At 46.2% G+C, this 16,183-nt stretch overlaps 1 protein-coding gene across 2 annotated transcripts in view; it reads right to left on the reverse strand.

Moving 5' to 3' along the window:
• Window positions 1-7,947, reverse strand: part of MTHFD1L (methylenetetrahydrofolate dehydrogenase (NADP+ dependent) 1 like) — a 160,828-nt gene extending 152,881 nt beyond the window's left edge. For both annotated transcript variants that reach the window (XM_070417468.1, XM_070417469.1), the window contains exons 1-4: window positions 7,709-7,947; window positions 1,538-1,622; window positions 342-392; window positions 204-257 (exon numbers count right to left, since the gene is read on the reverse strand). In XM_070417468.1, the coding sequence (XP_070273569.1) occupies window positions 204-257; window positions 342-392; window positions 1,538-1,622; window positions 7,709-7,932 (414 nt within the window). In that variant the 5' untranslated portion in view covers window positions 7,933-7,947. The remainder of the gene's footprint in view (window positions 1-203; window positions 258-341; window positions 393-1,537; window positions 1,623-7,708) is intronic.
• Between the last annotated feature and the right edge of the window lie 8,236 nt (window positions 7,948-16,183).

A 16,183-nucleotide genomic window follows, 5' to 3' on the forward strand; every position in this document is an offset into this window, starting at 1 on the left:
CCATGTCTTCAATACAAACGTGCGGTAATGAACAAATAGTTCAAGGAGCATTTTCGCTAGAGAGGAAAGTAAACTCTTCCCTCTAAAAGTCCAGCCACAAGAAAAGGCTCCAGATGTTCCAACCACAACTGAGAGATGCTGACAGGTGTATTAGGTCTAAAGTGGGAAGCAACACGAGGGTTCAAGTTCGCTGCGGGAATTACCTCGTCCTCACCGCTCTCTGGAGGAAGACAGATGTGAGTGATGTTCAGGCCAGCCTGGAAAGAGAACTCGAGGTTACTCTGTCACTGTGAGAGAGTGCATCATCAAAAAAAATTATTTAGAAAAGCAACAATCCTCACCTCCTCCGCCAAATTCTGGTTCACTTCTTGCATCAAGTTATCATCACTTGCCTTAGGAGAGGGGAGGAAGAAGGAGAATGTAACATCTTGAAAAGGCATCAAACAAAACGGACTAATTTTGTGATTACAAGTGACCTAATTACAAAGATAATAAGGAAAATGCAGAAAGATTCCTTGCTTATAAAAGGGAACTAAAGGCCGGCATTCACGTGTCAGCTTCCAATTGTGTCACTTTCTTCTAAATAATCGTCCTCCGGAGGCATTTATAGCCACACAGCCAGCATCTCTTTCTAGGACACCAGAGACAGGGCTTAGATGACGTGCCTGTAAGTGGAAAGCAGCCGTCCCAGGAGGCCCAGGCTCCCGACCCACTTTCCTTTCTACGCTTCTCACTGGTCTATCTTTGTGGGGGATGTGGAGACAGACCCCCGGGAATACCGGTGACCTGAGCATACGCTACAGCCTTGACATTGACAGTGTTGATGGAACGAGACACTGTTATTTTGACATATTAAGTGCATGCCAAAAACGACAGTAGCCGTCCAACTGCTGTGCTGTGTTAGTTTACAGGCTTGGCTCACCTCATTCTTTCCCTGCACCTGTCAGCCCGGGTGTGCCAAAAAGGATGGCAAACAGTTCCAACTGCAGGTGGACATGAAGGGGCCGTGTGCGGCACATGGAATACACATGGAATGAGGAAGTACCTGTGACATGTAGTGACTGTTGGCCCTTCGAACTTATGGCAGGCTTTTAAAGACTTAGTAGTAAGATTACCCACTACCATGACTCGGCAAGCCATCTGTCTTCCACAGAAACAAAGGAGAATTCCCACCCCCGCCCCCCCCCGACCACCTTGGAGTCACATGTGATGAGCATTTATGAGTGGACCACCATACCCTGTGTGAGGGCACCTAGGTGAGCGCCTACCTCCTGGCCTCCGGAAGCTACCCACACCACAGGAGAAAGACCCACAGAAGACTCGCTCAAGCAGAGCAGTCCCTAACCTGGAGCACCGTGGAAGCAAAATGACCAAAGAAAGGGAAAATGAGAGCAGTTTCAGCCGAGCCCTCTCTTCCCTCCATTAAGCTCGAATGACACTTCTGTGACAACGCATACAGCTGGCCTTTTGTGTCCAGTTATTTTCAAAATTGAAAGGCACCCTAAAATAGGAGGACAAAGCCACGTTCTCAGCTTACCTGGATAATGGCAAGAACCGGCTTAAAGGCAGGGTTTTTTTCTTGCAATAAACGAAGAACTTCCTTTGAATTCTGAATGACTTCCCTACAGTGAGAAAAACAACAACATACCGTGTCTTTGTTAGTGACTAAACAGGACAGATACAGCACATTCCCCTTAGAGTGTTTTTTACTGTAAGTGAAAATAACTCGACCACATGAGGATGTGCTTCACGTGTGGAAGCATGGAGGGGAAGGGCAGGAGAACAATTAATTCATGAAATGCTAACCCAATGTAAAGCGTGACAGGCTAATTTTGAAAATAAGCAGAGATAAACAAACTAGATGTTAACAGTAATTTTCTAGGGGTGAATGTTCCCCTTGTATTTTCCAAGATCACTGTAATGAAATGTTTGTGTTTCTTTGTGAAAAAAATCCCCTTCCTGCACCATAGTCCCTTCACCATCCAGAAAGAGAGAATGGGAACCAGAGGGAAAGCAAATGGTGGTGGAGAGAGGGTAGTGAAGACAGGGGATTGGGAAGGGGCTTGCTGTTGGAGAAGTGGGGCGGGGGGTGAGGGTGGGGGGTAGTGTCAGGACAATTCCAGGTCCCAGAGTTTAAAGACGGAATGGGAAGGGAGCAGAGAGAAGGGAGGGGAAGGAAATACTGCAGAAACACCAGCGATACATCTGACACTCTCCTGAGGTCTCTTAGGGAGAGAGAACTCAGTCCCCTGGTCCTCCCCCCCACCCCCCATACATTTGGACCTCCTAAAAGTCCCAGCAGGGGCCACCTGCAACTTAGCACTGGGGTGCCTGAGCCAGGCAGGCCTAGATAAGGTGGTGCAAGTCTCTTTCTGCAACCTTCTGGAATGAGCAATTTCAGAGACCACCTTAACCACCATCCCTAGGAAATATTCCTCACGGGCATATGAGGTTGGTTCCCCACCCCCCCTCCGCCCCCAGCCAAGGAAGTGCTCACACTTCCGTGTTTAACCATCTTTAAATTTTGTTTTTTGTTTTGTCTGGCATGTTCTTGCATGCATATAAAAGCTTTAAAAGAAAGCAAGGTGAAGTTTCAGTCAGATAGCATGAGCACTAAATCGCCAAGGGCAAAGAGTCAGCTCCTGAGTCAGCTCCTCTGGGTTTTCAGAGAGGAAGGTGATGAATACTGCCCTCCAGGAGGTGGACTAGGAGAGAGGGGGCTCAGAAAAGTTTTAAGAGCTTCAAACCTTAACCAAGATGAGCCTTTCTGCATCAACTTGGCTAAAAGAAACAGAATAGGTGAGCATGCAACTCTATGTGACCTGCGAAGACTTGTTTTTAGACACTTGGGATAAAGCAACATAATTCCCAGTGAAATAACTATATTATTGTGTTGAGTAAACCAGACTGTACATAAAAATTTACAAATCACCTTATAAATGAGCACCAAAATCTCCTGTCCAATCATTTGTGCCTGGGGGCCATGTGCTGCTGTGTCCCTCCTTCCATGACTGCCAATTTGAGCCCTTATTTCTGTCTAGTTCTGACCGGCACTGTTAAGTAGGGAGTCATCTGTAATGTGTGTTTGCTGGGCACAAAGCTGCCAGAATAATGACCACAATCCTCAGCCTTCCTTGCAGCCAGCCGTGGCCATGCCAAAGAGTCTGAGAGGCCGTCGCTGATAATGTTTTAAAACTACACATGTAATACTTCCAACAATAAAGAATTAAAAATAATAATAATAATAATAATAATAAAATTAAACTATCGATTTAGCCCGGCCAGTGTGGCTTAGTGGTTGACCTACGAACCAGGAGGTCACGGTTTGATTCCTGGTCAGGGCACATGCCCAGGTTTTGGGCTTGATCCCCAGAAGGTGGCTGATCAATGATTCTCTCTCATCATTGATGTTTCCATCTCTCTCTTCCAATTCCTCTCTGAAATCAATTTAAAAAATATTTTAAAAAACACTACCAATTTAAGTGCATCCCTGAATGCTGAGCCTATTTACTAATAGCATTCTACATTTCAACTTTTTCAAAGGTGAAAGAGGTACCTGTGAATAAATATAATAAAGATTTCCCAAACAGTCTCTTCCAAAAACAGCCATCAGTATCCCAAGAAATAGTACAGGTTGGGAGCAAAGAGTATTTGATAAACCACTGCATTGGCAATGAGTGGGTACATTCTATACTAGCATACATAATAGCAACGACAGTAACGATAAAGCCGCTAACGATGGCTTACATTACTGGGTCCTATGACTACTTCCATGCATTTTCTTCCATTTTTAATAACGGATTTCTGAGTTTAGGCTCCACGTGGCTACCTAGCCAAAGAGCACGTTCCCCAGTCTTGCCCACACTTTGATAGGGTTATGTGACTAACCTCCGGCCAGGAGGTGAACATTGGCCAGGAAAGGAGGACTGCGCAGCTAGCAGAAAGGTATACCAGCAACCTGGCCACGTTTCCCACTTGCTGGATGGGCGCAGTGAGGAGGTATCATGGGGTCATCCTACCTTTCCTGGACTGATTCCCTCTGGATGGTCAAGTCTACAGTTATATTGGCGTATTTTGTTAAAGCAGTCTAGCCTACTTCCTACTTAATGCACAGGTCTGATCTAGGAGCTTTAATCTTATTTACATCCAATTGAAAATACAGAATGAAAGATACCACTGTTTTATAAACCACTAAGAAAGAAAAAAATATTACCAGTTAACCTGTTACAATCTTTTTTTCTTTTTAAATATATTGTTATTGATTTCAGAGAAGGGAGAGGGAGAGAGAAACATCAAAGATGAGAATTACTGATCGCTGCCTCCTGCACTCCCCTTACTGGGTATCGAACCTGAAACCCGGGCATGTGTTCAGACCGGAAATCTAACATAGGTTGATGCTCAACCACTGAGCTTAACATTGTGTTTATGCTGAAAGTATTAAAAGCATTTTTTAGACTTAAATTTAGACAGATTTTCTTTTGTCATAAACTACTCCTATACTACACAGAGAAGAAAAGATACCCAAAAAACTGATTGAGGTATTTCTAAAACTTCTTCACATTCAGGATCGGAATTTCCTGAGGGACTTTCGGGACTCAGAATCCTTGATATCAGGGCCGCCACCCCCCCACCCCCACCCCCCGCAAACACATATCACCCTCAGTGCTATCAAGGGTGTTGGTGAGACATTTCTTGAAAGATAACATCATTTTTGTCCCCAGGGTTTCCGTTAAGTTCCTGACACCCAGTCTGCATGTTCTGATGCTGGCCCTTTCTTGATTCTATCAGATGTCAGTGGAAAGTTGTCAGACAAGAACCAAAAATCCCATTATTTCCTAAAATGGTCCTTCCATGACTTGTTGATGGAAACAGTGGGGATTATGTGACAGCTGCTGGACCAATGACAGATCACTATGCTTTTGAGGGAGTTTATTCTTTTAAATTTTCTGATACATAGGTTCCTGGACGTATCTTCCAATAGGTGACTTCTAAGATAGGCTCACCTCCCCTTTTCCTCCAAGTCCTGGGGAAATCTCTTCGAGAAAAGTTTTGTTAGATGATGCATATAAGTCAAAAAGGCACAACAGTGTGCATAGCTCTAGCCAGGTTCCCACAGGTACCGGCAATGACTGACACCTGGCCAACAATGAGTAAAAACCACAATCAATGAAAAGATAAATACCAGTTTTGGAGATTTTAAAAATGTGCTTCATAGAATCACTAGAGTATAGTAATATCCACAACAAAGCAGGTGAGCCCTAACTGGTTTGGCTCAGTGGATAGAGCGTCAGCCTGCGGACTGAAAGGTCCCAGGTTCGATTCCGGTCAAGGGCATGTACCTTGGTTGCAGGCACATCCCCAGTAGGAGGTGTGCAGGAGGCAGCTGATCCTCACTGATGTTTCTAACTCTCTATCCCTCTCCTTTCCTCTCTGTAAAAAAATCAATAAAATATATTTTTAAAAATAAATAAAGCAGGTGATATTTGGGTTTCAATTTTGTACAGGAAGAACTGAGACCAAACAGCTTGCCCAAACTCTCACGGCTACTGGGTGTTTAAGTCACACTGCAAAGCAAGGCACCTGTGTCGTAACCATAATCCTGTGAAGCAGTAATTCACTGCACACTTTCTTTAAGTTTAGAAGGAGGGCTGGCAACCTACAATCCACCAGCTAAGACTGGCTTTTCCATTTTAGGTGGTTTTTAAAAAATATCGAAATATAGTATTTTTGGCATGTGAATATTATGGGAAATTCAAATGTCGATGTCCATAATTAAAATTTCAAATTTCACCAATAAAAATTGTGAAGATGTGTGTTTTTTTCCTCTCATAAAAAAGTACCTACATAATACCTTCTATTTTGCCTCCTGGCCTGCAGAACCTACCGTATTTGCTATCTAGTTTGCCAAACCCTGGCTTATTGCTGTAAAAATAAAAATAAGAGCCAACATCTGTTGAGGCCTGAACTGTGTATTTGGTTTACATTGTCTTTTGTAACCCTTTTCATAACCCTCTGCCGCAGACACTATCATTTCTTCCATCGTAGTGAGGGGTTGGAGGCTGGCCAGTCCAGTGCAGCAGGATCCTACCCAGGCACTCTCTTCACCGCTCAGTCAGTCAGGGCTTCCAATGAAAGAATGCATGAATAAAACCCACAAAGCGTCCCAACTACTGAGCCGTTCATTCACCAAGGGTGCTGTAAGTGCCTACCTTCTACCAGGCACTCTCCAGGAGGAAGGATCTAGCAAGTTAACAAGAGAGTCAGGCCCCTGACCTCACAGAGCTTTCATTCCAGGCAGAGGCAGACCAATAAATGAACAAGAAAGTTTCAAACAGTGGTCAGAGCTGCCCAGAGAATAAAACAGGGAGGTGGAGTGGTGGTTTTGCCTCCCATACTGTCTTCAGAGCCTCACCCATGAAGGTGAGCTGAGCTGTCCGGTGGTGACCATCTAATGACCTGAGAGGCCTGAGGTAACTGCGATTCAGAAAGATGACCTGGTGAGTTAAACAAGGGCCCCTGAGAGTCGTCTTTCACGTTGTAAAGAGCCTTGGAGACGGGGGGAGGGGGAGGGGCGATTGACAATTATTTTTAGAATGAAGGATAGAAGGGAAAAGAAAGAGATGTGAATGGATGGAGGTGGAACAGCTTGCCCAGTGACATGGAGCTGGAATCGTAGTGAGGTGGGGAGGAAGGCAACCAGTTCACACACTTCTCCAAGGCCAGTTAACACACTTCTCCAAGGCCAGACGAGGCTCCTCCCCTTCTCCCCCGCTCCGAGGTGACTGCAGGGCTGATGACTGGCGAGGGAGCAGTGAGTGTGTGTGGGGGGAGGGGGGACGGGGGGTAATACCGGGGCGGGGGGCTGGCGCACGTGGCATCTCTGGCGGGGACAGGGGAGGGCTGGGCCCCGGGCTCCCACAGTTCGCCTCTGGGGCGGGAGAGAAGTTCTGAGTGACAGCTACGCAGGGGATTCCCTGCCCACCAGGCAGCGATGCCGGGAACGAGTCAGCCTCCCCTTCTCCAGCCGCGTCCCGCTAACCACCCGGCGGGCCCGGCTCCACCTTCACTTGCCCAGGAAAGGCTGATGTAACCCCAAACACGCTGCTCACTGGCGGGAGGGGATAAACTTCACCTTAGTGAGGCGCGGGCAGCCGGCCCAGACGCGGAGCCCTGCGCGGACAGGCCACGGGGCTGGGCCGGGCCGCCTCTCCGGAATCCACGTCCCGGCCCCGATCCCGATCTCGACCCGCCCGCAGGCGCCCCCCCCGGCCCCCTTTTCCCCCTCCTCCTCCTCCTCCTCCTCCCCCTCCTCGGCCGCGCCGCCCTTTCCTGGCCCGGCCGCGCCCAGCGCGGTTGCATCAGAGCCGGCGGCCCCGGCGCACGTGCCGAGCGGCGTGCGGACCGAGCTGCGCAGCGCCCGCCTGTCCGCCGGGGATGCCCGCGCCCGCCCGATCGCCGGCGCAGGGGGGCCCCGTCGGTTCCCGCGCGCCTGGCACGCCCTCCTGGCGCCCGCGCCCCTCCCCCGCCGGCGCCCCGAACACACTGGCACTAAGCACTCGCGGCCCCGCGTACTGCGACCGCTATACCGCCCCCCCCGCGAAGCTCCCGGCCCCCGCCCCCGGGGCAGTGCGGAGACCTGAGCGCTCCCGCCGCCCCACCTTCTGGGTCCCCCGGCCGCCGCCGCCGCCGCCGAGCGCGCGACACTCACCTGACGATCAAGTTCCACGCCGGGGGCGCGCGGCTGCCCGGGCCGTGGCTGCAGCCCGCCTGGGTGTTCTGCCGCCGCCGCTGCCCCAGCAGGCCCTCGCCGCCGCCACACCCGCCGCCGCCGCCGCTGCTGGCGCGCCGGGGCACCCGGAGGCGGCACGGGGGGCCGGCGGGCGGCGGCGGGCGGCGGAGCTGGCGCAGGAGGAGCGGCAGGCGCGCGCTCATGGCGCGGGCGGCGCGGCGCGGAGGGAGGCGGCGGGGCGGCGGGAGCCCAGGGCGGCCGGTCCTCCCGCCACTCGGAGATGCGGCCGCAGAGCACGGAGGCGTGGCGGCAAGTTCCTCCCCGGGGCGGGCGCCAGGCGGGAGCACCGGGGCGGCCGGGGCCCGCCAGCGGCCGGAAGGACCTCTCTTCCTCCTCGGGCGCGCCGGGGCCCCTAGGGGGCACTGCACCTCGCGGCGGCCAGGTGGGGCGGGCGGGGGCCGGGGGGACGGCGGGCTGCGGGATGGAGGCGCCCGGCTGCCAAGGGCAAGGCTTCTGGCGCTTTCATAGCGGCTCCCAATTTGGCTGGCAGTCAGCACCAGGGCGGGGCTGCTCCTGCCCTGCCCGCCCGCCCGGGATGCATCGCGATGCCAGTGGGCCTCCGCGGATCGGGCTTGGGCACCAGGGCTTGGATTAGGCCTGAGGCGCCCTAACAGTAAAGAGCGCGAACGCAGAGCCTGGCGGTTCAAATGCGGGCTTGGTCAGCCTTAGGCAGGTGACTTAACCTCTGTGGGTATCAGCTGCCTCCATGAAAATGATGCTTTGGCCCTGGCCGGTTTGGCTCAGTAGATAGAGCGGATGGAAGGGTCCTGGGTTCGATTAGGGTCAAGGGCACACATGTACCTGAGTTGCAGCAGCTCCTCCTGGTCTGGGCGCGTGCAGGAGGCAACCAATTAATGTGTTTCTCTCACATCGATATTTCTCTCTGTCTTTCCCTCTCTCTTCCACTCCCTCTAAAAATCAATGGGGAAATATCCTCGGATGAGGATTAAAAAGATAAATAAAATGAAATAAAGGAAAATTTTAAAAAATGATGCTTTGTTCATAATCTTACCAGGATTATAATTCCCAAGTAAAGTGGTAATAAAACTAGTTGAAAGGATGAACACGGGTACTGTACTAGGTGGTAGAGATACCTTCATTTAGTCCTAAACAAATGTGATGAGTTGAGTACTGTCCTGGTTTTCAACCTTGGGAAACTGGTCCAGGGAGGTCAGTTGGTTTTTTGGCAGAGCTGAGAGCTTGCCTGACCTCAGCGATCAGGTGCTTAATCTTACACTATTGTCTGCATTTTTCACTGTAGGCTGATTGCCACATCTGACACGCAGTGGCTCTTTGGGGTTTAGGAATTTCCACAACCCTGTGAGGGAGGGTTAACCCCATTTTACACAGGAGGAAACAGTGACAGGAAGTAGTGCTTGCACAGGCATATAAATATGGGAAAGGAGTCCAATGGCTCGTTCATCTACTGCGGTGAAACCGTGGACAAGTCATAAAACCCCGTGGAGGCTGATTTGTCTCATTATAAATTGGGGACCATTCATTTAACAAAGATCAGGCAGGTTTGCTAGCAGCCCTGTAAGACTGGGGATCCCTAAGATCAGGATTCCTCAGCTGGGATTCAAACCCCCTGTGTGTGCAGTAGGTACCTGGGGTGCTCTGTATGCCCCTCCCCCACCTGGTGGGCCTCGAGGAGCAAGGAGAACCAACACAGATGTGAAGCTCAAGCTGTGCTGGGAGTAATAAGGTCCTTTATCTCTCTTTTTTTTTATTGATTAAGGTATTACATATGTGTCCTTATCTCCCCATTACCACCACCAACCCCCCCCCCCCCCCCCCGCCCCATGTCCTCACCCTCCTGGTGTCTGTGTCCATTGGTTAGGCTTATATGCATGCATACAAGTCCTTCGGTTGATTTAGGTCCTTTATCTCTGACCTGGGAATCTCATGTCTTCTGCCAGCATCCGTGACACTGAGGCAGGCTAACATGTTAGCTTGCAAGCTGAGTGCAATCCCAGACCCTTCCCAGTTCTCGACAGTAATTTTTGAGCTGAGTGTTGAGGTCCACGCAGGTTTTCTCCGGGATGGCAGTGGAAGGACCGTGCAGGCAAAGGGAACAGCTCCTATAAAGGCAGAGACAGATTTGGGAGGGCTTTGTAGAGAGTTTGATTTTCCTTGTGTTGACGAATGCTCTGTTGGCTAAGATTAGGAGGGCAGAGGTCAGTAAGGCAGGAAGTGGGGAAGACAGTGGCAAGACAAGCTACTAGGAAGCTGTGGTCATCGGCCAAGAAAAGGAGTACATGCTAGAAAAGAAGCTTCTAGTACAGATTGGGGAACATGACAACTCATGTGGAGATGTCCTTTAGGAAAAATTATCTTCCCACTCAGGTGGGAAGTCTAAGCGAGAGACGGTGTCTTAGCCGATAAACATGTTAGTTTGAGCCTTGGTGAGTTCATATTAGGGAACAGAGTGGAGGACATTTGATCTCACAAACCTGAAGCTTATGGAGGCCAGGCAGATAATATAAACTGGTGAAGTGGACCAAGTGTCACATTTCCCCCAAGAAGCAATAATAGTTCCTGCAGACTTTCTATGACATATGCTTCTTTTATGTTAAGAGGAGAGCCTTTACTTGCTATCTAAAATGTTTCCATTCAAGTGCTTCATAGTAGCTTTAAATTCGCTGACAAAGTCTATAATGGAGAACTAAGGAACAGTCTCCCCAAAGGTTAAGGCAAGTCATCACCTTTCAGGGCGATCTTCACCTTTAGATTCTCTCCTCGGATATCACAGTCGCCTCGCCAGGGTCCAGGCCCAAACAGTCCAGGTCTAATTTTTCCTTTAAAGAAGTCGGAAATTTGGATTTTTATTGTTGACCTTTTTAAAATGGTGCAAGCCAGATTCAGCTTCCGGGCCACACATTTTCAGCATCTGATTTAACTGGTCGGTAGCATTTGACTCGCCTATTGTGAATGAACCGTCGTCAGGAAAACCAAGCTTTGTTGTTTTCCATAGAGACATAGGTGGGCCTTGCCCACGCACATGGACCACCATTGTAAAGTAGGCAAGTTTGTCTTTTGGCACCAAAAAATCTCGGCATTCTGGGCCCTTCCCCCCACCTCACTTGACTTCAACTCCACAGCCACACACTAGGTTGCTCTATGTCCTTATATCATCAAACCCAATGATTGGAAAAGGCATTTGGTTTAAACAAGCTTTCAGAAAGGTTCTCATATGACCATGTGAATTCTTAGCTTCAAAATTTACTGGAACTTCACTCAGTAAATTTCTTTGGAATTCTATCAACCAAAGGGGCATAGCGCCTTTTCCCCTGACCTGCCACAAAGGAACTCTAAAATAGTTCAGTAGTCGGTGACATTGGACTTCGGAGGGTGGGTGCTGTGAATTTTGAAAAGCAACTTAATCGCTGTTGTTCTTACATCCCTCCTTTGTGTCTCTGATTTGAATGTGTTGTCCTCCCGCTTTGGGCTCAAACAAGTTTTTCACTCTATCTAGTCAATTATTAAGCATTCATTGTATTGAATGAACACCTACAAATTGTCAAGTGCTATGCAGAGATGGTGCAAACATTTCCACCTCAGGAGGTCAAATGAGACACATGCTAAATTTTAGGACATTCTTAGAAAAGAAACATTTGGCCTCCTAAGAGTTTTCAAATATGCTATAAACCAAATATCCCAACCTTTATTAATTTACAGTGATAGGCATTGATTGTGCAATAATGTTAGGGGCAGAAATAGAATATTGGGGACTAGCTATTAGTTATCTATATATATAAAAGGCTAATATGCTAAGTGTCCCACCGTCAGACTGACCGCAATGATGTGCACTGACCACCACGGGGGTAGACGCTCAACGCAGGAGCTGCTGGGCTGCAGTGACTTGGCAGCGACAGTTCTCAGGTGATGCACCCCAAAACCAGAGAGGAGGGAGCCAGATTCTTTGTGGGGCCCTGGGATTCCACCTCTGGCTGTGGGTTATGTTGTTGCTGGGGCACTGTCGGCCCGAATCTGGTTTACTGCACACTTGTGTTTGTGTTCCACACCCTGTATGACAGCAACTTTGCAGAGTGCCCTCTCACACTCCGGGACCCCTCGGGGGATGTTGGAGAGCCGGTTTCAGCCTGATCCCTACAGGCCAGGCCCAGGGACCCCACCTGCTTGAGGCCCCCCCCCCCCCCCCCCCCCCCCACTCACTCCGCAAACACCTGGGAGGGACCACAGGAGGTTGGCTCCAGGGCCTGTCCAGCCCATCTCTCACAGTCCTGCCCCATTGGCCACCTTCTAATTAATTTCCTTTTAATGTGCACAAATCCGTGCACCGAGTCACTAGTAAGAAATAAAATAAGAAATATCAATCATGCTCTGTTAACTGTGATTGCTTTGTTCTGATTAAAGAAAGCACATTCTAACCTGGCTGGGAGTTGTATGCCCCCTGGGACCTGGGAGTCAACCTTGTCCCTGGGAATCAACCTTGGAATGCAGTCCACACCCATTCAAGAGCTGCCTATTATCATAGAAAGATTTACAACCTTGTTGCCAAACAATGGAGTCCTGCCCCAGCTTCTCCCAGCCCACCTTGCCTACTTCCCCATGTAATCTTTGTCCTACCCAATATAAACAGCTGGCTTATCCGGGGTGGGGGTGGAGGGGCTAGTGAGCAGATTTTTGTGATGACCTGCTGCTCTCCCATACTGCCAGCAGTGTTGAAATAAATGCTCATATATGATTCAACCCTGTTTCTGCTTAATTGGTTCAAGTAGTGTCAAGTAGCCTGGACTTATTGGTTGTCTGGTTTCAATATTATTTGGCATTTTAATTGCAGCATAACTCAACTTTATCTTGGTGTTCCATGCTCTAAACTACTTGCAAAGAAAGAAAAAATGTGAGATAAAATGTGAGTGTTTATGCCTTTAAATATATTTAAAAAACAAAAACAAAAAACACTGCAAAAGCATGCATTAGAAAGCCCAGGTCTTGTCCAAAGGACAAGGTTTAAGTGAAAAACATAGATATATGTAAATTAGCAAAATAGTTGAAGCAGTTTCTTTTATTGTAATGCCTTTTGGCTGATAGAATTGAGTGTGGTTATTACCACTGTCCAGATAGAGGAAGTGATGCAATAAAGGCTGCAAGAGCTCTTGAAGTCTTGTTAGTATTTGCTTTCCAAATAGAAATTTAAGAAATGATTTTACAAAGAAAAGTTTGACAAATGTTATTAAATAATCATGCTGAACAGCTATATTTATAGCTCATTTCCCTCCTGTTGTTTTTCAAAAATTTTTTTCTTTGCCCTAGAATTACAATTTATGTATACAATTTACGCAGGGTATGTTTTTTCCTACTGTCATTTGCTTCTCTAAATTGAATTCTTATGATGTATTTTTAAAAAGTCCCCATCTATTTTCAACTTCAAGGTGGAAGAGGAAGATATGGTAAGTCCGATGTATCCTTAGTGTGGAGTTCAGAACTTTTCACTCGAAAACATTCTAAAAAACAATTTTGAAGCCATTTTCCTTTGTATGAGGAAAGTTCAACACATATTTTCATTATACTGGAGTAGGGTGTTGCTTACATTTGGAAATAGAACTGCTTTAGAAAGTATCTATAATTATCAATTTATATCAACATGCTTTTCTTCTCTAAATTTTTGTGTACCAAAAAAATTCAGAACATGAAATTATATGAAATAAGCCTTAATTATTGTACAAAAACATATACATTAATTTTTTGATTCCATAATGAAATAGTTAAAAGGGTGTCTTGTTACTACAAACTACAAAAAAAAAAAAAAAAGATAATCTAGTAATAGATCTAACTTAGCCACCTGTGAAGAAAAAAAATACCATCCAAGATAGCAAATTCAATATTTCAAAAGTAAACCTAAGACACAGAAAATGGTCTGTTGTTGAAACAGGGCATAAAAAACAAACAAACAACAAAAAATAAAGAAATAGGGTATATCATCATTACCCTGAACCATTTTCTGCACAGATCATAAGGTAAGACAAAGTGTTTTAACTAAATGTAATTTGGAAAAAGCTTGACCTTTCTAGAATAAACACATTGATTCACACTATAATTCACTTTGTACTTTATAAACTTTATTAAATAATGAGCATTACTAACTTTTATTAACTTATATACAATATTTAAACTATGTTTTCCTAGATACATTTTTTTTGCACAAATAATAGAGTAGGGGAAAAGTGAACTGATAAAAAAATTGAACCTTCAGTACAGAGTCCGAATAAAAACGTGACATACTTTGAAGTACGTATACCTCTTTTTCCTCAATTATATACATCCTCACCCCACCTCCAAAAGAAACTATTTTAAACAAAAGCACTTAATTGATAACTGAGGAAAAATATGAACATGATTTTTTATATATATATACACACACAGCTCTCAAAATCTGCATCCTGGCTGACAGAAGTCATCTATAAAACTAGAGACACTCCCTAGAACCTAACAGTAAGACATGTACATCGTGTAGTGGGGTGTGTCCCTCTAGGTGACATCAAAGCTGTCAACAAGACACTGGTGTTAAAATTAATCATTTCTGAGAGTAAGACACCTCAGTAACACGGACACTACAGAATCGGGGTCATAGGCATGAAAAGGCAAACATGCGAGGCTGCATTCTTGGGACCAGAAGAGTCAGGTAACTTTGTTTTGCTCTTACAAATACCTCTAGCAGGTCTAAGAACCTGCCTTCTTACAGTGCTTGTCTTTTCTGATCCTGCTAATCTTGAAAACTTGGATCAGGATTAAAGAAAGGAATGGAAAGAAGAAATGTTCCCAGAACCATGCCATTTAGTATGGACTTTGTGTTATAAGCTATCAGCAGCAAGAACAGTACAGAGAAGCAAAAAACTTGGGTTACCTTTTGTTATTTAAAAAGAAAAATGAATGCCTTCGGTACCTGTTTATACAATGATGGTCACATTTTATGTTTTCCAGTTCAGAAAAAGAGGCATAGGACTTAAAAAGGGGAAAAGAATTAGGATAAGATGTCACTGATTCAAATCAATATCATTGTTCACCTTCAAATGAAAAGCCAGCAGCCCGTGCCCTACACATAGTGTCTTTTATTAAAATGAAAACGGAGAGGGTGGGGGCGGGACCACGGAATGTAAAACTGCTTAAAATGAGAATGCAGAGGCCACTGCTGAGAAACATTGTTGTGCACAGACTGGAGTCTTCAGTAAGATAGACTATTTTTATAAAGGAGCAGCAAACCTGCTTCATTTTTCTGTTTAGCTTCTTGAATTTTGCCTCTCCTCACAAGATTTGCTTTTGTTTTTAGTTTACTTCCATAAAGAGTTATAGCAATATAACATATCACAATAAAATGCTATTTAAAGACCATAATTACAACATAAAAGATGTTATTAGAACTTATCAACCAAAGATTCCATTCTTTTATATGCCTCGCACGATGTTTGCTTTCGGAAACAAATTTCACTGCAGCCAAGGAAATCCTGCAGGCCGGGTCAGGGTACTTGGCTGAGTACAAAACTCAGGATAGTTCAGGTGAAAAACTGCTCTGGAAAGGGTAACTTTAAAGTGCTTCGTTTTATTTTAGCTTGTGTTTTATTCTGTGTTGATAAGAGACAGGCGAAAAAATGGTAAGAACAGTTCTATTCCTCCCAGCCCTTCAACTAAAATATGAGCAGATAATCAAGCTGTTCCCAGATGTCAAACCATCTTTCCTAATAGTTAAGTCAATTTGCATTTTTCTTGGGGTTTCTTTAAGCCATTGAGGAAATCACCTGTTTCACCCCCGGAATCATAAAATAAACGTGAAGAGCAGCACATTCTCCAGGCCTTGTCCAGGAGCCCAGGTAAAGATTTTTGCTTATAGAACATTGGTCTCGTTACATGCTAATTCCCAATACTTACACCATTTCTGCATTACAATGAGCTGATGTAGACAGGAATACCAGAATAGAAACCCTAAAATGGGCACCGAAGACTATACTCCAATGAGAGATCTTTAGCTTATGTTATTCTAAGGTCTTGCCACAAGTAGAACAGAAATGCCAGCTATAATAAGCATAATCCTTTAAAGAGCTTTAGCTTCCTTTCATTTGAAAAACATATGGAAAAGCCTCTTTGCTGCCTTTGAGTCCTCAGATTAAACTAGTCGTGGCTTCTGGATAACAAGAGGAGTACTGCATTTTTAAAAATCAGGGCACTACTGTCAGAATATAGAGAAAAAATATGGCCATCTTGTTAAGAAAAGAAAACCATCTAGAAATTTTCAAGTAAGATTGACTTACATGAAACATGAAGACAACCAGCATCAGAACAGGTAAGATGCTGACACTGGCTACAGTACAATCCTGGCTGGATCGTCAGCCATTCAAAAAGTTGTGCTGTAAAAGAAAGTACAATTTACACCTCCGG

This window comes from Myotis yumanensis, unplaced genomic scaffold (assembly GCF_028538775.1).
Source record: "Myotis yumanensis isolate MYYU_CA2020_CCGP unplaced genomic scaffold, mMyoYum1.0.hap1 SCAF_6, whole genome shotgun sequence".
Classification (NCBI taxonomy): Eukaryota; Metazoa; Chordata; class Mammalia; order Chiroptera; family Vespertilionidae; genus Myotis; species Myotis yumanensis.